We start from the raw sequence: 22,583 nt of genomic DNA on the forward strand, positions 1-22,583 counted from the left end.
TAAATCTAAACTGTTACTGTTAGGCTAATATTATAAAATATTTTTTAAATACAACTATGTATTGTATGATGCCGGGGATGAGGCTCTTACAACAGCAGAGTCAGAATCAAATTTAGACTTGCCATCTAGGAAACTACAGTGAAAATACAGTACATTTATTGCTCGTAACATTCGTAACAAATGCTCTGTAACAAAACAAAAAACATGGGCTACCTGAACTTCCAACACAATGCATAGGAGCCACAACCCTTGAAGTTTCAATGTTGAGCTTTGTAGCCCTAATCCATAATTAATCCCTCCACATGTTTATTCATCATATTCTTTACAAACACAATATTAAATTCATCATAATATTATCATCACCGTTATTATTAAAATTGTACCATTATAATTACCAGTATCATTATCAGTCATTATCATTATTTACAGTATTAATTTATTATTATTATTATTATTATTATTATTATTATTATTATTATTATTATTATTATTATTATTATTATTATTATTATTATATACGATATTATTAGTATAGTTGTTATTGCTACTATTATTAAATTTTAGAACTTGTCTTATACGAAACCTACTGAGTTGGTGTGTAACTACCGGTAGTCATTGAGGTCTATCAAAATCAATAATTGAAATGAATCAATGTTTAATACCCTTTATTATGTTATATGTGTATTTTTGTAATCAAAAAATGGATAATAAAAAAAACTATTTAATAATATTGTATAGAATATTATAATTTATGGTTTATATTTTTATATATGTACTAGATTTTAATCGTAATTATAGGCTCAGATCTATAATAAATAATGACACTGTTAGCCTTACCCCTAGGCCCGTCTAGCTGAAAGCAATCTGCCACACTGTCGTATGCTTCGCACAGCATCGGGATCATACGTGCAAATCCTGCTGTATTTTTGGGTCCTTCTAGGAATGGTCTTCGATATGGTGGGACATAGTATGTGCCGTTCTCCTCATCCATTTCTACAATACGTGAAACAACCATTGACGCCAGCCATTCACGAACGTACCTGCAAATAGGGTCAGAAATACACATGTGAATTCTCACAAGACATACAGCACCTAAGCAAAGTATTTCTGTTTACGTACAATATGTTTATCAGCAAGTCCGTCACACAGTATAGTATCGTACTAGTTACCCAGTTGCAACCCATAAATGAAAATAAAACATAATAATAATAATAATAGTAATAATAATAATAATAATAATGATAATAGTTAAATTAATAATAATGATAGTATTGATGATAATAATAATTATAATTATTATTATTATTATTATTATTATTATTATTATTATTATTATTATTATATAAAAATAATAAATATAGGCCTAATCATAACGATTGACAATTATAATGATGGTCACGATTATGATGGTAGCGGTGATAATAATGGTTATAGGCCTAGGCCTAATAACGGTAAGGATGTGTAATGATTATGATAATTATGATTAAATAATATCTTGTTACACATGTTCTGTGAGTTATTTTTTTCCGCGGTACATGCTTAGAGTTAGCAATATACTACTAATAGGTCTAATAAAAAATAACAATAAATTTAATAATTGTAACACATGTGTTATGACTCACTTTTGATTTCAGTTTGCGATACAATTTTGCCTTCCGAGACACATGTTCGGAGTTAGCAATATTATTAGTTGTAATAGTAGTAAAAGGTTTTCAGAAATGATTAGTTTGTGTATATTTCAAAAAATCAAAACTTTAAGTGAAACATAGATACTATAATATATGATGGTAATGGTAATGCAAACAAATTTAAGGATTTTCTTTACTTTACATTTTAAATAATTTAATTTAACACTGATACTTTTCGATATATAACTAGGCCTACTGAATGTTTTGTTTTTTGTTTTGTTTTGTTTTTTGTTTTTTATTCCACCAAGATCAAGCGGTGACATACGTCGTCCATAACAGGATATAACATAACATTTTACATATTATATAATAACATCAAATTTCAAATATAAAAGGAAAAACAATAAACTCAAAAGAACACCACATTACAGTTAACTATCCACCCACCCTCCAAAAATAATTAAATTAATAATAAATAAATAGATAAATAAATAATGAAACAAAAACCTATGTGCAAATATATGTAACAATAATTTTATGACAAGCAATAAATACAGTCACAACAAATCTGTTGATAAAGTTCAATCATTTATTTTTAATTCTTTAAACGGTTTTTCATTTTTTGGGTTGCAATAAATTTACCTTATTATCTGGCCTAATCATAATTTAAATAAATGAAAACAGATGAACCATGGAGGTAATAAATCAAAATCGATTTTATTTCCTCTATAGATGAATGGATGAACATATTAGTATGTATTTGAGAGGGGTTACTGGTGACGTGTGCCTGTTGTACGATCTTTGCTTTTCACGTCGCCTCTGGTTCTGGTGCATTTCTGCTCGGCACCCTTAAATTAAAAATCTTCTCTCTGTTAATTCTTAAGTTGTCAACCTGCGAGTCTGGTGCCTCCAGGTCATCCTAATATTTGTAATTGTTGTTTTACTTCTATTTACGTCACAGGGTCACGGTGTACTTGTGAGAGAGAATGAAAGTTGACACTGTACATTATTGTATACGTGATCTCGACAATAATTCTCTCACGATATATAAGTGCTAATTCATTGTTAAGACAACGAAATAATAAAGGTATCAATATTAAATTTATATATTAGGTGATTGGAGTTTACCGGTAATGAACTATATAGCCCCAGCTTGGTATTGTAGTGTATAAAAAAAATATCCAATATAATTATACCTCACAATAACTTTAGACCAGAAATTATATACTTATCACCCAAACCATCAATGTGAACTGACTAGCATATACCAGGCTTGTAAAATAAATTCACTGGTCAGCCGTATTTTTCTTATCTCGGCATTGATTTCCTTTAATCATATCAAAGCATAAGTCTGTGCAACAACTCCCCTGGCCTGTGATCATCGGAAAACTACATTTTCCTTCGACAGAAATGTTAATGAAAAGGCTATCATAATTCGTTTGATATGCCCATGCATAGCGAAGCCTTATTTCAAATTTACAAGCCTCTATGGGGGAATGCACATAATGCCTAACGAACTTTGACAGTGTAATATATATTCAGTAAACTACTATAACGTTGTTTTTGGAGTTTTTCTCTTTTTTCCTGATTTGGCTAAACTACAGTGAGAAGTTTCATGTAATTAATGTGTTGAACTATATTTTGTGTAGTGCCTCTCGTTGTGTGTAGGCCTATATATGCCTACAGATACGCGAATGACCGATTCGTGTCGTAACCACTTTAAGGTTTTTAATACCTTAACAGTTTCTGTTGTAATTACTGAGCATCGTGTGTTTCCCTCCTGTCTATGACCAACGTGTGCAAGCTACTTGTCCTGCAGGGAAAATATGTATTTCTAGCAATGCGAACACATTATATTTTTATTACATTAAGTCTCCAACCTGTGTTCTGTTGAATCAGTCTTGAGTCGTTGTTTAAAAATACATTTTTGATTACGGCAATATTGAGTTTTAATAGGCCTATCAGATAGTGAGTATTGATGTACATATTTAAACGTAAACTAATAATTTACAACCGTTTGCTGGAGAGCTGATCAAGAACATTTTATCAACCACATTCATTCTGGCGATCAAACACAATAGGCCTACATGTTAATATCATAGCCTGTTTCAATCGAGTATTTCTTTTTTTAACAAACACTTCATACATATATATTTGTATGCCATACATTTACGATTTAAGTCAATGCAGTTAATCAATTGGTATACAATAATCATATTTTGGCTTTAGACGACCCTAAATATTCACCAGGGGATGCTGTGACCTAATAACTTATAAAATTGAATTCACGGTCGGACAAATTATATATAGTTACCAGATACCATTGCAATGAAACTCAGAAGAATCGCAGTTCAACGAATCACTGGGTTGCTCATATGGGTTCTCTGTGAATCTCAACGTATAAATACCACCACGACAATAAGCCTACCGTCTACTATGGTAATAAACTCGAAGCATAACATTCAAATTATAAAATGAGTTAGCTTGTATATCTAATTTGGATTTAAGTAAATTGCAAGCTTTCAATTGAAAATTACTACAATTAAATATTGTTTTCTCGCCAATTAAAAGATTCATACTGTTCCTGTAAACTTTTAAAATGGCTACATTTAATGTTTTAAACCTTCGTAGTGCAAATCAACTAACTTATAACGGTATGTGCCTTATTGGAAATTGATTCATTGGACACATAAGCAAGCAAATTCAATGTTTTTATTTAATGTCCACGCATTTTTCTATATTTTATAACCGGCAATTTAATCTCTTTTTAATCGATTATTCTCACACATTTAAAATTGATCACACAGAGTAGAATTCAGGTTAAAGATGTTGGACACGAATATAAGCATAGGTCTTCATTGTGCTGATCATAGCCCATAGTAACTATTATTGTATGCGTGTAATATAAATATTTTATGTGTAAATACGGTGTAGGCCTATGTCTATTAACAAAAACTAAATAAATATAAATGAAAACAATTTTGAATCATTATAACAATTGAATTTTACGAGCAAATTGAACGTGTTGTCCGTGATTGAAAAACAAGCTTCAATGTGAAACTGAAGTACGATCAGGCTGATCACAAGTTTACTCAATCAATAAGGCCTATTACACTGGCCTAATATGTAATATATTTTATTTGTTTGGTAGGCCACATTATTCAAGTTAATTCGACATAACAGTTACAAGTAGAGTTCAACCACATTACATATTGACATTGTAACCTATTTTGATTTTTTTTTTAATATAAAGGCCTGTCTATGTTGAGAATGTATAGAAAACTAAAAACTGTTTTATTTATGATAAAACCATGTTCAGGATTTAAATTTAAAAATATTTATATCGGAAACATTCAGGATTTTTAATAATTTTTTGTATTTAAACAGAAAATTCATTTGCCTGGTTTTAAGGCACGTTTATTTATAATTTTATGTGAAAAGCCCTAAGAATAAAAATTTAATGATTACTTTTTTACCTTGCCTGTTACTGATTAAATACAAGAGTAAGAAAAGCATACACACGCCTGGTCTATTTTCTCCTAAAAATGAAAAAAAAATTATATATTTACCTTTCCTTAAGTCCTGCAATTTTTGCGATTTCTTCTGATGTTTTTGGTTTACTTAAGCCTGACATAACTTTGAAGAGACCTGTCTCGGATCCAAGGCTTATGGCAATCGTAATAGCTGCTCCGTTGATCATGCCCATCAGTCGCTGGGCAAACTCCATCGGACCTTCTTGCATACCGTTATTGTTCATGTTCATATTCTTAATTTTCATATCTACCTCCATTCTGGAAATTTCACGGACTTACTATAAAAAAAATTAAGACAGTTAAAAATTAATCCAGATTACGTTCAGCTGTTGGCAAACTTGTCGAAAACCGATTTGAAAACGATCGCTGCTAACTTTATATAATACTTAGCGTACTGTAGTACCCGAACTTGACAACAACTTTTGGGTTTCACGACTTGCCCAAAGGGTAGCCAAACTTTCGAATACTTCTAATACCGATTCATCCACTTTTAATTCCTTGCCAGATGCTCGCCCGTCATTATGACGTTTCCTGAATTTTATCCTAGTCCGCGCGATTTAAGCATCCCCAGAAATTCAAATGGAATAGACAGAGTCAAAGTAACGCCTACACGATTGATTGGCAGTTGACTCACGTGGTTTCTGCTTAGTAGTAGTAGTAGTGGGGGAATTTCTGTTGTGGAGGTGTTAATCTCCCAGAACAGTTGAATCTTAAGGGAGGTACTCCAACAATATGTGACTGATGATTTCAGCTACTGTCCAAGCAACATAAGCCGACCTCCAAGTGACCGGGTAAATAAATCCATAACAAAAAATTAACGAAATAATTTTTTTTTTTATAAATTTAGTATAAAAATACACACGAATACTAACGAAGAATAAGGGCTCGAATAAGATAGCTGGGAGTACTATTTTTTCATACTTCGTGCTTTGCGTGAAATTACGAAATAACCTACGTCTAGACACGTGATCATAAACACTCCATCGAGACATATCATCGTTTAACAACTACTTCATCACAGATCTCAACTAATATCGATTTTGCGTGTTTAAGTACATTTTAGATAGTTAAGATGCACGAAGTGCAATTTAAGACCCGGCTTCGTGAAACATTCAAACATAAGACATCATTAACTTTCAATAGTGAGATGTTTTACTGTTTATTCAATAGCTATTTAGAGGTCTACACCGGGGATCAAGCTGTTGTTAGGTAGCCTTACTAATAACTTAAGCTACCTGCTTCCTTTCTTCTGTTCTACAAGAAGATGATTTAATAACTTTGATAACAAGAAATAGAAATACAGTACTACTATCACACGAATAATACTCGCAATTTTGATAATTGCAAATTGATGTAGATTTTAGATCAAATTTTTGTTTAAAAGAGTTTAAAAATCAGGGAAAATGTTCCCTTTTCGATCTGAAATGTATCTGTATCCTGTATCTTATATAGATGTTGATAACATATTTGACTGTTAAATAAATAATTAAAACATTTTGTTTATTGAATGTGTAAACATTTAAATTGTGAGAGGCTATGCCCTTTAACTACAGTATTTTAGCTTTAAGGCCGAAAACTTGGGAACGTGCCAAATGATCCCATCTTCGTTTACTAACCAGACCCTTGCCATAGAGTAGAATTTACCACAATATCAAAACACGAGTGGTGATAAATCTTCTCTTTATACCCACGACAACTGATATATTATATCACTAGTCACTATTTGATTAGGTTAGGCCTACACATTGCCATGAGACTGTTTTTAAATCTAGCAACTAAAATCCTTGTCTCGACCCTTGCACACCATATGGACCACTTTTATAATTATATAACATAGGCCTAATTAATTAAATATGTTTGTTTGTATATAATTTATTGTATATAATATGGTTTTGAGATCTGACTCTTAAGGGGTTTAAAAATTTTTTTTATTATACTTAAAGTGATGCCAAACAACCAATCGTAAAGATAAAGGCATTATTATTTATTTATAATAATGTTAGCTCATGGAGATATAATTGTATGTTATAGTTTGTTATGACATAACATGTGCTGTTAGTTGGGTTACATATGTGACAACTTTAAAATTTAAGTTAAACAACATCGACTACAATAACTTTATTGTAACAATTTTTGCACCTCTGGTCGTGTATTGTTACTAGGAAGAGTAGCAGGTTTTTTCCCGAAGTTGTTTACATTTATATCACTGTAGACCGGTTTACATATTTCTATAGTTAAAATATAACCTCTGGCGTTTAATGACGTTTGTTTTGAAAACACAATGCAGTAAATACTGTACAAACAGGCATACAATATATTTTTAATAGGACTTTTGGGAACAAAAGGTATGGTACATTTTTACTTTTGATAATACGAGACAAATAAGATCTATTATACTGTTTATTATTAGGAAAAAGGCGTTGAGAACGGATACAAAATCTGTCCAAAGGACTAACTCACCAATAATGAAATATCGTATCGGTAACACTCGATATCAGGTAACACAAATCATCTAATTTTCAGTGGTCATTAAAATAATTACTCGCAAACCAAGTTCAAATGTGTTCATATGGGAAGAATCTATAACAACTGAACTGCAGCTCAGGATGTGTTTCAATATAAATCCTTTGCAATATGAAGGCTCTCTCTTTAGTATTTGTTTTTTATACTTCAATGCTGCTTTCACACCTAATCCTTTTTAAGCGATTAAAGGAGACACATACGTTGGCTACTTCGGGTAGCCTTAAATAAAAGTTAACAGAGTGAAACGGTGAAATTTAACAAACTTAGATTTGGGAACGTTTGATTGCATAGAACTGGTGTCGTGTGAGTTGTGACTAACAAAACAATGATGAACAACAACAGTGATAAGTTTGCTGATTAAGACTTTTTTCTTGCCGACGCTGTTATTAATTTATATATACAATGAATTGCGCATGTCTTAATATGAAGTCGTTAGCCCTTCATGAATTATTCACATTCTCCTCAAACTCACTTAAATCAAATTTTCAATTGATCGCTTGTACAGTGTGTCAATTGTGCAAGGCGCAAAAGCCAGCGGATTGACTTACCGTAGGCCTACTATTAACAACAGTGAAATGTAGGCCTATCGTAGGCCTAAAGACACACAACAGAAAAGAAATGCTCGGGAAAAGTCGCCAACTTCTTTTTTTTTCCCGAAGTTTTCTGAAGCAATAGGCATACGAGTATTGAACCATTGTGACTGGAAAAATAACAAGGAGACAAGTTTAGATCAGGCTTTCGAGAAGACTGACGGCTTATCCATGCTATTTCTAAACAAACAAATTAAAGACCAGAATTATGTGGGAAACTTAAATGTTAGATACAAATATATGTCGCCGATATAAAACAGATATAAGTGAAGGCTGTCAACACAGAAGACTTATAGAACGACCTCTCGTATAAGGGAAGAATCATTCAATATTAAGATACACGGTTTGTGAAATACAAAAACATTAAAAATAAATAAATTTTGGAAAGCGCCGAACGTTTTAACAATTGTATAAGAAATTGCTTGCTCGTGCTTCCTGGGCAAACAAATAGGTAGATCTTTCGAACTAAATAAATAAATAAATATTTGAGTTGATTAGTGTGTAAAATAAACTGAATCATTCTATATTAAAATGATGAAATGTTTATAAATAGTAAGTTCCGATTCTTGGCATAGACCCTTAAATTGAATACGGTATTAATCAATTTAAGGATTTATATAAAATATATAAAATAGGCAAATGTTGGCGATTGTGAAATAAAACACTTTTAGAATAAGAATTATTCCTGATTATATGATTTCTTGACATTGTTATTAGTAAAATTGTTTTAAAAACTCGTTTGAAGTTACAATTTCTGATTAGACAATTTTGGGGTTGTTGAATAAGCATAGCTTGTTATACACTCTTCTTTCGTTAGCTTTGTTTATAGGCCATAGTATTTTACACATCCAGTAGGCATATCCATTATTTCCTAACAGAATAAAAATCAAGCTATGATTGAGAATAGGCACGTCCAAGTCTGAATTCAACAAGTTTGGCCAACATTCCTTAAAGTGGGCCTATGTCTATGCTTTCGAATACCCAAAGAGAAATCCACCACAAAATAGTTCCATTCATTCGTTACGTTTCATACTGGGAAATTGGTTGGAGGGAATTAGATCTTCTTGACGTCCGCGCACAAGACGATGTTTTCTTTAACAGAAAAAAGGGCAACGACAAGGAGAAACTAAAAAGGTGATAAAAACTTACATCTGAAGTCACAAAGCTGTTGGTTGGTGTTCCTTAAAACAATTCGTGTGGAAGGTTTAGAAATTCGGCTCTGACTGTTTCAGTATGTTTAAACTGTAGTGTTGGAAGTTCTTGTGGGACTGTGATGTGACCGCGTAAGTATCAAAAGTGGCTTAAACGCGTGGTTCCCTTTTTGAGTGCTAACCATTAATTGAATAATTCACAAAGCTACTTCCTAAGTAGTAAATTTACCGAACCTACTACCATTGGTGTTTTGGAATTTGCTGCACTCACTTCCATATGTATCTATTTATATGCTTTAAAATTCGTTTAAATCCGTTACAATTATATTTATAACTGTTAAAGCACGGACTTTTTCCATCATGTCATATTTAAAAAATACTTTTTTGTTTTTTTTATTATAATATTATAATATAAGGACTATTATGTCGATTAATCTTGGGGACACCTCAACATTTTTCTAATTTGAAGTAAATAACAACCGGGAAGTGTTAAAGTATACAAACAAACACAAACGATGGTCAACACATCACGTATTCACGGAAGTATGGCTTAACCTATTAAGTACATAATATAAGCTACTACATGAAAACATGTAATAATATCGATGAAAAAGACTAGAATTATTTGCTGATTAACTCGGATTCCATCGAGGTTAACATGAATCGGAATACGATTAACGAGGATTGTAGTGGTATCAGCGACTCACAACACCGGTTTCGGCCATACTTTCTAAATCCATGTTAAAAATTAAAGGAAATCAAATTAAAATATTAAACCATTTTTATTAAAATTTATATTAGGCATAGATTTGCAAATTTAAACGAATACAAAAATAATAAACGTCATTTATGCTCTTGGTGTATATATTAGGCCCATGGGGCATATTCATCCGACGTAACATACACTATGATTTCTAAAAACGATATTGTAATTAATCAAGCTGCAACAATTTTAAGAAAGTAATTTATTTATATTCTTTTACAATAACATAAGAGCGAGAAATTTCAGTATAAATTGATGACACTACTAAGGTATATTGAAATATTAAATAACAGTATAACTATAGTAGTAATGATAATAGCAATAATGATGAAAATGATGATGATGATGATGATGATGATAACAATGATTATAATGACGATGATGATGAAAACAATAATAATGCACTATAATATTAATAATAACAATAATATTAATTACAATAATAACTAGGCCTTTGAAAAATGTTACTATTCATTTGACCCCTTCAATGGGGTATTGAGTAGGCCTATAGTAATAAACATTACAGTCATTTACTACCCGAAATTTGTTGCATTTATTGTAACATATGAGGATGAAGAGCTCTGTTGATATTGAGTCAAAATCTATTGTCACGTAGATCATTGCTGTGTCCGCTGTTTCCGTTATTTGTTTACATCATTGGCAACTCAATGACATTATCTGTTTGGGTCTGTGTATTATTGTTTGTTTTTATTATCTTTACAACTCTTACCTACGCGATGTATCATTTTCTATCTTTGGAAGTGTGGGAGTAGATTGTGGCCTACAGCTAGATTATCGTGATCATTAATTTCCTTCAAGCAAAAGGTCGCAAAAAGACATCGAAATGATCATAATTTATAAATACAATTATAATCTATGTTTTCTTAACTTTTCCTGTTCAGTGGACTTCGTTGCGTGTATATGTTTCAGTGGCGAATCCAGGAATTCAGAATAGAGGGGGTCCAGGGGACGTACTTTCAGAGATGGAGGATAGGCTACCGTATAGGCCTATAGCGACTCAGCCCCACCGTGGTTGGGGCTGAGGTAAGAAAATGTGTGATTATGGCACCTCTAGAAGGCAAATTGCACTCTCAGGCTATAATTATAATAAAATATAATTTTCTTTATTCTCCATTTTTTTAAAATTTTGTACAATTAGGGTCGGGAGCGGCTGCCCCCCCCCCACCCTCCTTTGCTAGTAGTAGCTTAGTGTTTGTGTTCGTATTTTTAATTGCAAGATGAAGTTATGTTTAAGTATACAATATTTACTAACTTGCTTTTTGGCTTAATGTTTACATTCAACCATTGTTATTTATTCATTTTTGTTGTATTGTGTTTGTAATATTGTCAATCTTTACGGTTTTGTAAACTTTTTCACCAGTGTTTGTTTCGTCTGTGACTATACTATGGACATCCTGTAATTGTAGTTTACCCTGTTGTCTGCGCCAATAAAATACAAATTACATTGACAAATATGACATTAATGGAAATAATTATCCTAATTGCCTTTAATTCTGACCTTAAGATGTATAGTCTAAGTCTTGCGCAAATACTATAGCATTTCGCCATGATAAATCCCAACTCATAATGCCCAAAGAAATTCATATTGCATCGCATTGTTCCATATTTTTTGTAACTGTGAGTTAGTTACTGGCGAATTAATAGGACATTGTAAACATGAATATTAGTTGTATTCCTTTGGGCTTACCCATAATGGGAACTATCGAGAGTTAACTTTACAGTTTAAAATCAAGGAAAGCGGTGATATACAACGGGGTCAATTAGATCAAAACAGGGGTTATCGTACAAGTTACCCTGCTGTTCGATTCATTTTTGTCTTCAATTTTAAAAAAGCACATCGGCATTAAAACGGTTTTCTCTATCGTCGGTTACGGTCAATGCCCGAGAAGAGATGACAATCCCAAGTCCAGGTGATATAGTATTAAATCAAATTCTATTCAGGTCTTAATTATTTGCCATCCAAAGTTCAGTAAAGGTTTTGACATTTTTTAAGACTATTTTTCTTTACCTTGTGTTCGCAATTAACCTCTTTAGTGTTAGTTTTAATTACCAGTGTACAAATAATTATTCCATGATGCCAATTTACACGGGTCAAACTTGAATAATGAATCAAGATGCACTTGCATTTTATAGGCGAATAGAAGCGTTATGAACAAATTATAATTCATTTTATTTATAATCTAAGCCTAGGCTTAGCTTATACAGTTTATAATAAAGTCATTGCGTTGGTAAGTATGTAGGTGTCTTTATAGGCAAACATAAATTGTTGTGATGGGTATCGGCGAGGTGTGTGAAGTTTACGTGCTGTAAAAAAACCTTGTCTTGATATCATAGCTCCATGGTTTTACGACTTATAACGGATATAAATAATGGTTGACCGTGCTTAACAATGTTCTAGATGATTTGCATTATTGAAATTTAATATCTCAATTTTTACGTAATTGATTTTTAATACAAATGTATAAGAGTGATTTACCTTTAAGTTTTTATTATGGAAACCAGTTGTAGGCCTACTCTAATATTGACCCTTCACTACCCTAGGTTTACTATTTAAGGTAGTAAGCCAGTTTTACATAAGTTGGAATCCTAATGATAGATAATGGTGTGATGATAATAATAAAATAATATAAACCTAATATGAATAGCAGTTATTATTATTATTATAATAATATATAATAAAAATTATTATTATAATATATTATTAATACCACTTGGCAACAAACAAGTACTAAGCATTTAGGCTACGTGTCACCATGATTCAGTATTTAGTCTGTATATAATCATTGTTTTTTTTTCCAGTAATTGTTTTTAGTTAGCACTGGTGATGCCTGTAGGAAACTGGAAAAAGAGGTTTATTTCGTTAAAATTTACGGTGTGGCATGTTGATTTCGCTTCGATTCTTTCTATTATTCAGCTGCAGTAGTGGTTAGCAAGTCATAATTGAGAAAGAAAAACTACTCAAGAAGTCATGAAAACAGAAGCCGATTTCAATTTTTTTAACAATTGTAAACAATTCAGCTTTCAATCCTCAATATAATAATAAATATAAATAGGCCTATTATTATAATGATGATGATGATGATAATGATGATGATGATGTTGATGATGATGATGATAATGATAATGATGATGATGATGATGATGCTGATGATGATGATGATGATGATGATGATGATGATGATGATGATGATGATGAATAGATTAGGACTTTATAAACATAGGCCTACAGTATAGTGTATTCGTAGTATTCGTAGTTTGGTTTTGAAATTCATTTCCTTTGAGAAAGTTAGCGAGAGGGCTTATTGATGGCGCAAGCAATGCTAACAACAACATAACCGTATTTCTGACTAAATGGTACGTAAAGCAGGCCTAATTAGTTTAGTAATTAAAGAAATTAATAACAATCATTTTTAGACCTTATACTTGTTGATTGTTAACATGATGATCTAGTTCAAATACTTGTTTCATTGTCTTTAGTTTGATTCCTTTCTCGTTTTCGTGGCTTTTATTGCTAGGCCTTGTTATTTTAGTATCATACCACGAAAGTAAACAATTGACCAAGGGCTAGATGCACTGGAGCAGCCGCAGTCTCTTGGTAAGATTAAGGCCTAGGCTGCACACGTTTATTGTTTGATTGTGGCGTCGAGTATGGACAGATTTTCTGGGTTTCTTTTCGATTCCAGTAAAGGTAAGAATTAATCACTATTTTGACATCTGAACATTTGTTGATAATAATATTCAATTCTTTTAAATTGCCCTCTTTTTTTTTTTTTTTTTTTTTAATAGAAATTTAAGGTAGGCTTAGGCTAGCCCACTGCCTAGGCTAGACCTACTAGAAAGAGATAAGCCATACATTTAAAATCGTCTGTAAACCAGTGAAAACTGTTTGGTCTCATTACAATTTTATAACTTATTTGATCTTTTATCAAGCCTACAGGCTTTTATATGATTATGAAACTATCAGTGCTCTCATACATTTTTATACAAATGATTTTCAATAATTGATTATTATTATTGTATATTATAGATTGGCCCTTCTTAATCTTGAGGTAATATCATATATTTTATTGACTTGGTTTTCTATGTAATAATGTCAATATTTTAATGTATGTTGGTTGGTGGTTTCATACAGTACTAAATTCCTTTATGAGAACCTTTTAATCACTGTTTAAATTAGAAATTGAATAGGCTGTTTAGCTATTTTTTCCCCTAAATTTTAACCATGTTTTTTGCTTCCCCCAATTTTTTTTTTTTTTTTTTTAGTTCCTTTGTGACCTTAAGGTCACAAGGAACTAATGGGATAATTCGAACATGAAATGTATGTGTGTGTGTGTGTGAGCAAAGTGGCAGCGGGTTTGTAAACGAATAGGCTCCTAAACGGTGCCTCACGGCGGGTATAATGTTTTCCTCATAGTAACTGGTGGACATGTAGTTGTGCAAGAATTGTTTGTTTTTTATGTTAGATGAGAAATGTAGGACGTACGCGATAAAACATATACCCCCTACCACCATTTTTTGAGAATGTATAATTAATAATATTAAATGTCTATTTTGTTGTTTCTGGTTTTATCTTCATATTATTACTTCAATGTTTATTTTGATATGTTTAATAAATTATATTTAATAAAAATAATTCTACCTTAAATATGTAAACTATTAACTACACTACAGGTAATATTATAAAGACGTCTAACAGCTTTTAATGTTTAATTGGCTTGCTAATAAACTTGATTTTTAATATTTATTGTTGCTTTCAACTACAGTAGAACCTCGATTTTACTTACGGTACGGGACCGGAGGGTGTACGTAAATCGGGGGATTCGTAAAATACAGGTTGGGTTAAATTTGTGGTAACCTTTGACCTAATACATACGTAACGCTCATTAAACGTATGTATGAACGAACGATGTTACCTAGGCTAGACCAACGTGTAGCCTCTAGGCCTACGATTAAAACCATTTGTTTGGTGTTTTTATTCATCACTTTACGATGTCATAATAAAGTGTTCAAATAAAACCATGTGTTTAGTGTATTTATTCATCACTTTATATCTTTTATTTAACTAAAGAACATGAAAATATTGTAAGATTACCTATACGACAAAGGTATAACTTGGGAGTTCCCCTTCATGACTATTCTAAACAACAGAGCTGTGGTGTTGCCTGGGCCTGTTGAGACAAACTAAAACTGGGCGAGCCAACCAATTAGCGTTCGTGTACGTGAAACAGCAACAATGTGCAATGCACTGGGCAAGCCAACCAATTAGCGTTCGTGTACGAAACTATGTCTACCCAGCTTCGTGTAGAAAATTCGACCAGACAAGTTTTTCCATGGTTTGCCACACGAAGCTTAGGAGGAAAGCAATCATTTTGAGCACCATCGGTAGTTGTTCATCTCACTCAGTTCACATGGTTTTAGATTATAACAACCCGGTATTAGACTCAATCAACGTTGCTGTTTAATGAAAATACGTTGCATTATGGTTTGTTTATTGTTATAGTTTATTGTTATAGTCTTTTTACTTATGGTTGCTCTGAAAAGGGCCGTTTGTTTTGAATATTTTTGGGTTTTTTGATGATGCCATCGTCGATACAAGGCGTACGTAAAACCGAGGGTTCGTATAACTGGGGTACGTAAAACCGAGGTTCTACTGTAATTGCATTCCAACATGTTTTTAGTTTTCTTTGCAAATAATGTTTTTATCATTTTCATGATTGGTCACATTATTTTTCTGATTGTGGAAAACTTTTTTCAAGTTTTAGGGCTATATTCATTATAAACTGAAGACTTTTGCCCTATTTCCCATTTCTTATCTGCACTTATTTTTTTTTCTAATGAGAAAGTTGACAATAAATTATATTAAATTGATGTTGAATAAATAATATTCAATTGGTTACAGTTAGTACAAGTGACAGTCTTCTAGATCCAGATATGGAGTACAAGGTTAAACGAGGTATTGTTAGTTTTTTTTCTACTGCATACTGTATGCTTTCCTCATATAATATAATACTTGGTACCAGATTCACATTCACTAATACAATTTAAAAAAAACATGATATACATTAATACTGTTCAGTATTTTAAATTAGAACAGGACAACAGCATGGAAACAAATGAATCTACATACATTTCTGTTTAGGGACTATGTATTTCTTTTTTGCATATTTGAAATTAAGTTTCAGCAGAGTGCTATCTTTCAAATGATGCTGATATATATGTTGTGAAGCCAAATGAAATTAGTTAATCCTGATTAAACAGTCAGAAAGCATAAAATGCTTATTTCCATTATTGTTAATATACATCAAATTGCCTGTTCCAAGATCATGTTGATTATTTTTATATGATAATCATAATTTGTGCAAGAAAATGCATGAGAAATTATAACTTGTAATTATATCATGTTAAATATAGTACATTTTCTTCTGTAGTTACTGAGAAATTTTCAGAGAGTCTTCACATAGTAGCAAATGATCCGTCTTTGGCTATGTATCGAATACAAGAACATATTAGAAAGTCACTACCTCACCAGGCTCAATGCAAGGTTTGTCAATATCTGTTATATTTCACCATAGATGTTTAAAATAATTGTTATTTAATTATTAATTAATTAATAATTAAATAATTGTTATTTAATTATTAATTAATTAATACCAGAATCTTATGCTTAATTGTCATATTTTACTGCACAGTTGATTACATGGACTTTACATAACCTGTAACTACTGTATATATCCAATAACTATTCCATATTAATGTATGTATACATTGTATTTCTTTGTTATTAAATTAACACATAAGCAATCAACAAATAGTGGCATACTTACAGTAGGAGTCTTGAAATAGGGGGATGATGGAGAGGGGGCCTGCAATTAAAGTCAGGGGCCTGATGATTAGGTGAGGGGTGCAGCTAGCTCACAAAATAAGGTGATTTGAGGTGATTTATAACTACATGAGCATGATGTTCGGGTCTGACTGGTGGGGAGCGGGGCAAACCCCTTAGATACGCCCCTGTCAACAAGATGGCTCCCCCCAACCTATTGACAAACACTTTGTGATTGGTCAGTTATTAATATTCTGGAAAGGTAAATGTTGTGAAGCTGTACTTGGTGGTTAAAATATGTGTCTTTTAGTTCTGGGTTCAAATCACTGGTTAGTATTTGTTTTCACAACTAAAACAACTCCACTCCTTTGAAAGGTAAAGTATAGTTTTAATTCAATCTGTTGCAAACCAGCTACAGGCCATAAGATCACTAATTGAAGCTTTACAAAATCAACGTTATTTGACTCTGGAGCGAAAACATTTTTGATATATTTGTACAACTGATTTTTCTAAGAAACAAAAATGGTGTTTGACGAAAAACTTTGGAGCTGTTAATGATATACAAATTTTTGAATTTATTATATATTTGTTGTAACATATTTAACATGGAGCATGTTCTTACAAATGGTATATTTTCTAAAAAATGCCACCATTACTACTATTATTAAAATAAATTACATTACTAAAAAATTTTCTTCATCACAGACTTTCTTGTAATTTAAAATAAAGTTCTATAAAATCGTATATAAACCAAAATAAATAATCCACTCATAATGATGATGAAATATGTATAATTAAGAACTGGGAGAAAAGGGTAAAAAAATGAAAAAAAATCTGTTTAGTGTTTAATGTGCCCTTTAAGATTTGAAGTGTATAATATTGTTTCAATACCCAACTTTGATTGTTGACTGTTTGTTATAGTTGAGTTTAATACACTGCGTTGTCTATGTCTGTGCTGATACCTAAGTTATGAAGATGTACAGTATGTTGGATGACAGCCAGTTGGACAAACCTGAATAGATTGGAGAGCTCGTAGTCAGACTTAATGTTTTTTTCCACATGATAGGTAGATTAATTTTGATGTAATATAGACTTAGGTGTTAGGTTGTTTACTTACATTAATTTGCCAAAATGTTGAACTGATTTTTTAAAAGAATCACATTGGGGAAAAAAAGTCACAAATTGGGAAAAAGTTACAAATTGGGAAAACAGATACTACAGAGTTCTTAAATTAGCTGGAAAAATTTAAGGGTCTATTTTTCTAATGTGGTGGTTGTAGTGGAGATGATGATGGGGATAATAAGATATGGTATGATAATGTTAAAGCTATAATTATATGCCTATACAAAAATTATTCAAAGGCAGGGTGTATACTTTATTTACTTTGTGCAGACATAGTCTCTTTAAGCACATGCAGCATTCTTTGATCTGCAGTGCATTTAAAGATCATTCGAAAGCCACAAATAGATTGCAACCACATCCTGAATCTTAATGTGCTGATATTTTGAAGAGCTGGGAAATAAAAATTTACATCACATTACTTGCCTACTTTGTAAATATACAGTCAACCATGAATCAATTGTGGTTTAATAAAGCATTGGTTGTGTAGGAAGTTATTTTTTACTCTTTTTTTTTCTTTCCTTACTTCTGTACTACATCCATTATTGAGTAATAATTCGTCACTCACATCACGAACTAACACAATTAAATTCAATTGTGTTAGTTCGTAAAAATCAAAAAAGCGCGTCAAAATATGCGCTGTTGTCGTTAAGGACTTCTTGTGTGGAATACAAAATTGCTTGACAACCAATACACGCTCGTGTTGACGCGCTACTGTGATTTCACGAACTAACACAATCTACTTTGATTGTGTTAGTTCGTGATGTGAGCGACGAATTGTTACTTTTTATCAGCATATGTACAGGTATGCATGTCTAAGTGTTACCATTTTGCTACTGATAATAATAATAATAATAATAATAATAATAATAATATTTATTTGATTCACTTTTGTATCAGTGGCACACATCAGACAGTAACTGATGGTTCATCCAATTGAAAACAAATGGAACAACATAAACAAGGGTGAATTAAAAGCCTATGTTTATTACTGATTACTGTATTATTATTGCTGTTATTGTGGTTTTTTTTTTGTTACTCTGCTATACTTTTTTATTAGTATTTTTACTAATATTATTTTTATTTCAACAATATTTTGTGAGGTAGTCCATCCAGCCAGAGCTGATCAGTTGGGACCCTCAGTACATACAATAAAGACAAAAGAATAATAGATGAAAAATAAACTACATCAAACTTAACTAATCAATTAAATTAATACAGAAAAAAGTAAACTCAGAAATTTTTTTATAAAAATAATGATTTAAGGAAAAAAAATTAACACATTAAATAAAAATTAACACATATTACCACTACTACTAGTGGCCTGAAGCAAACAAGATTATACCAAATTCAGCGATCTTTTTCAAGTGATTGGTGAAGTTTAATTATTGTGTCTTTTTGGTTTGACAATGCAGAATTAACAAAACACATCAGGGTAACATAATGTTGAAGCCATACATTTAAAAATATTCCTTAGGGCTAAGTGTCTTTCCCATGACCTATGCCCCTTCCTTGTCACCTTTTTGAAAAAAAGCATTGAACTTTTTCCTGAACATGGTACCAATAGTAGTTTTTATTATTGAGAAAACTATTATCTATGCTATGCTGTAATTGATTGCTAGCATTGACTGTATCTAGTTACCTTCTGTCACTTGGAATGATGGTATTTACCACACAATAAAACTGTGGTAAACCACTTTATTGGCCTCGTAAAATACAATTTGAAAATGACCCGCAATTGAGGCCCAACTGAAAATCTGCAACACACGGTGAATTTACTATCACTGTCAGTCTTAATCGGTTTCAACCAATCACAAGAAAGAAACAGTTGATGGGAAACCAATCTATTTTTTGTTGGTTTCAAATAGATTTAATTTCAAAGTTTAATGGCAATGCTGATTCCTAGTTTGTAGCATGTATTTATTTATATTTATGGTACTGTATATCCATTCTGCACATTTTTTGAATCTTACTGTTTGAATTGCTACTTTTTAAGTTATCAGCCTTAATTTACTGTATACTCACATATATGACGAGGCTTAAAATAGCAAATTATAATTTAAAAAAAATGTCTTATACGCATGACGTACACATTTTAGATTCTTAGAATCATGTTTGTCTTATGTGCAGATTGTCCGTAACACACAAATTTATAATACTGCAATGAAGCTTCTAAATGTTAGTATAAATGGATGCAATTTTAAATATGGAGAAATAAGATGTTGACGAACATTTGTAAGACTCATAAAATGGTATTATTTGGAAGATTAACCCTGAATTTGGCTCCATTGTTAGATAGCTAGATCCAATATCATTAAAACAATACTACCTTAATGAGGCTCTTTACAATACTATTAAAAAATTAATAAATTCTTTTTTTTAATATATTTAGCATATTGTTACTCTTATTAATGTTATCATTATAATAACATTAACAATATGCTAAATATAAAAAAAAAAAGAATTTATTAATTTTTTAATAGTATTTTTATATTTAGCATATTGTTACTCTTAATGTAATTATAATGATAACAAAATGTTTAATCTACACTGATTAATTGTACAGTAATGTGATTTGTAATAATCTATATTTAGAAAATTAACTAAAATGAACATAATATTGTATTTGTATATTTTTGCATCTACCCTTTGTTTACAGTAAAATACCACAAATGTTTCAAGTGATCTTTTGATTTTTCTGGATATTATCTTCCCATGAGAAACCAAATTTGTACTCACACACCTTTGAAAAATATTGATAAAGTAAATCCAATATTAATCCATTATTTGAAGTATTTTTTTATTCTTTTCTTTTATGAGTCAATATATTTCTTAGAAGACCCTATGGATTATTTAGTTACTATTATAATCCAATCGATGATTCCATTGAGTTGATTAGATAATCCTAAACTTTTTAATCCTAAATTTCAGACTTTAAAGAAAGCTGTACAAAAACTGTGTAGTTCACTTAAGATATTAAAATACTACGCACAATCGATAAGGGCTGAGCGAAGCAATATTGTTTAATTAAAAACTGTTTGGAATTTGCGATGATGTTCTAATATGCAAATTAAATCAGTACAGAATATGTCTGCTTCATCAACGAATTGTGTTCATTCAAACATATGCTTGACTTCGTGGAGAAAAAATACAAGTACAACAAATGACTTACCACGCAGTGAAGAAAATTAATTTGAAAACTTTTATATGTTGGCTTAGAATAATAGATATTTTTAGTTTAGTATCAGCTTATCAATATAGTTATTGTTCAATATTGATTTTAAAAGAAAATCTAATAAAATATCATATCACTTTTCGTTGAAGTCAGTGTTTACATTGGCAGAATTTCCGATGTAAAAAACAGTTAAGTAAATATATACAGCTGTTGTCTGGTCTAATACACACGACTAAATCTATGAGATGTTTTGAAATTTCCGGGTAACTATTTTTTTTTATACTTTGTTACTGGTCTGGAGCTTTTTATTCTGCCACATAATGTTGGTATCACAGGGAAAATGAATGCATTTTTATTATTAATTTTAACCATTCTGCTAACAGAATATTCGGTGGTCATTGACGTAAATTAATTACATTGACACTTAAGCAAACAAGACAGTAGAACTTATTGTTAATAGTGAACAATACAGTAGATATATGTTACCGGCATATATGGCTTCGTAATTACAAAAAAGAGAATATTTAGAAAAAGATGATGCATTAATAATATTCTACTATTTCTAAAATAATTCTTAAAAAAGCCTGTATATACTGTATCTCATTAACCAACAATAGGCTTATTGGACAACCCTGCTTGTCATAGATTGCTGCCTATTAATTACAGTCCTTAATTTGAAATAGCATCATTAATATTCATTAATTTGCAATTCACTTATATTTTTTTAATTTTATTTATCATCCTGACTTTCATAATGGCAAATGGTGCGAAGGCCTGGAACTGTGCCTGGGTATTCTATGATACACTGTAGTCAGTGGCAGATTTAAGGGGAGGCCAGGGCCCCCCAAAATTTTTCAAAATTATTAAAAATAAATGGAGGAAAAAAGGAAAATTATAATTAAATTTAGGTCTGAGAGTGCCATTTCCAGCCATCCAGGGGTGCCATAAATCAAATATTTTTTTACCTCACCACCAACCATGGTAGGGCTGAGGTGGTCTAGAACTTCCTACAGTGATTGTCCCTCATTCATTGATTCTGGACAGCAGAGTGTACCATGTTGGTAAGGTGCTTGTCTTCCAATTCCAGGATAAGGGGTTTAAATTTTGAGTCCCTATAGCGTCATATAACATTGTGACAATTTAATCATTAAATTGTCAATAAAAAAATAATAAAAAAAGTTTACTTTTTAAGCTGAAAAAAGAACCCTATTAGCCAATCAGTGACGGCTCTATGGGGTAATTCCCCACCCATGTTTTTCT

At 31.4% G+C, this 22,583-nt stretch overlaps 2 protein-coding genes across 7 annotated transcripts in view; one reads left to right on the top strand and one right to left on the bottom strand.

The window, feature by feature from the left end:
• The window catches only part of LOC117120823, a 36,044-nt gene that overhangs the window by 7,380 nt on the left and 6,081 nt on the right, over positions 1–22,583 (bottom strand). The window contains exons 1-3 of one of the 3 annotated variants that reach the window (XM_033265901.1): positions 9,424–9,439; positions 5,198–5,439; positions 838–1,040 (exon numbers count right to left, since the gene is read on the bottom strand). In XM_033265901.1, coding sequence (XP_033121792.1) covers positions 838–1,040; positions 5,198–5,418 — 424 coding nt within the window. In that variant the 5' untranslated portion in view covers positions 5,419–5,439; positions 9,424–9,439. Of the gene's footprint in view, positions 1–837; positions 1,041–5,197; positions 5,440–7,621; positions 7,904–9,423; positions 9,440–22,583 lie in introns of those variants that run through there. The other 2 variants (XM_033265900.1, XM_033265899.1) reach the window with 2 other exon arrangements.
• Positions 13,481–22,583, top strand: part of LOC117120824 (BLOC-1-related complex subunit 8-like) — a 38,787-nt gene continuing 29,684 nt past the window's right edge. The window contains exons 1-5 of one of the 4 annotated variants that reach the window (XM_033265906.1): positions 13,481–13,563; positions 13,725–13,897; positions 14,237–14,258; positions 16,109–16,162; positions 16,638–16,750. In XM_033265906.1, coding sequence (XP_033121797.1) covers positions 16,141–16,162; positions 16,638–16,750 — 135 coding nt within the window. In that variant the 5' untranslated portion in view covers positions 13,481–13,563; positions 13,725–13,897; positions 14,237–14,258; positions 16,109–16,140. The other 3 variants (XM_033265903.1, XM_033265905.1, XM_033265904.1) reach the window with 3 other exon arrangements.

This window comes from Anneissia japonica, unplaced genomic scaffold (genome assembly GCF_011630105.1).
Source record: "Anneissia japonica isolate Jap-2015-1 unplaced genomic scaffold, ASM1163010v1 scaffold287965_len1858130_cov191, whole genome shotgun sequence".
Classification (NCBI taxonomy): Eukaryota; Metazoa; Echinodermata; class Crinoidea; order Comatulida; family Comatulidae; genus Anneissia; species Anneissia japonica.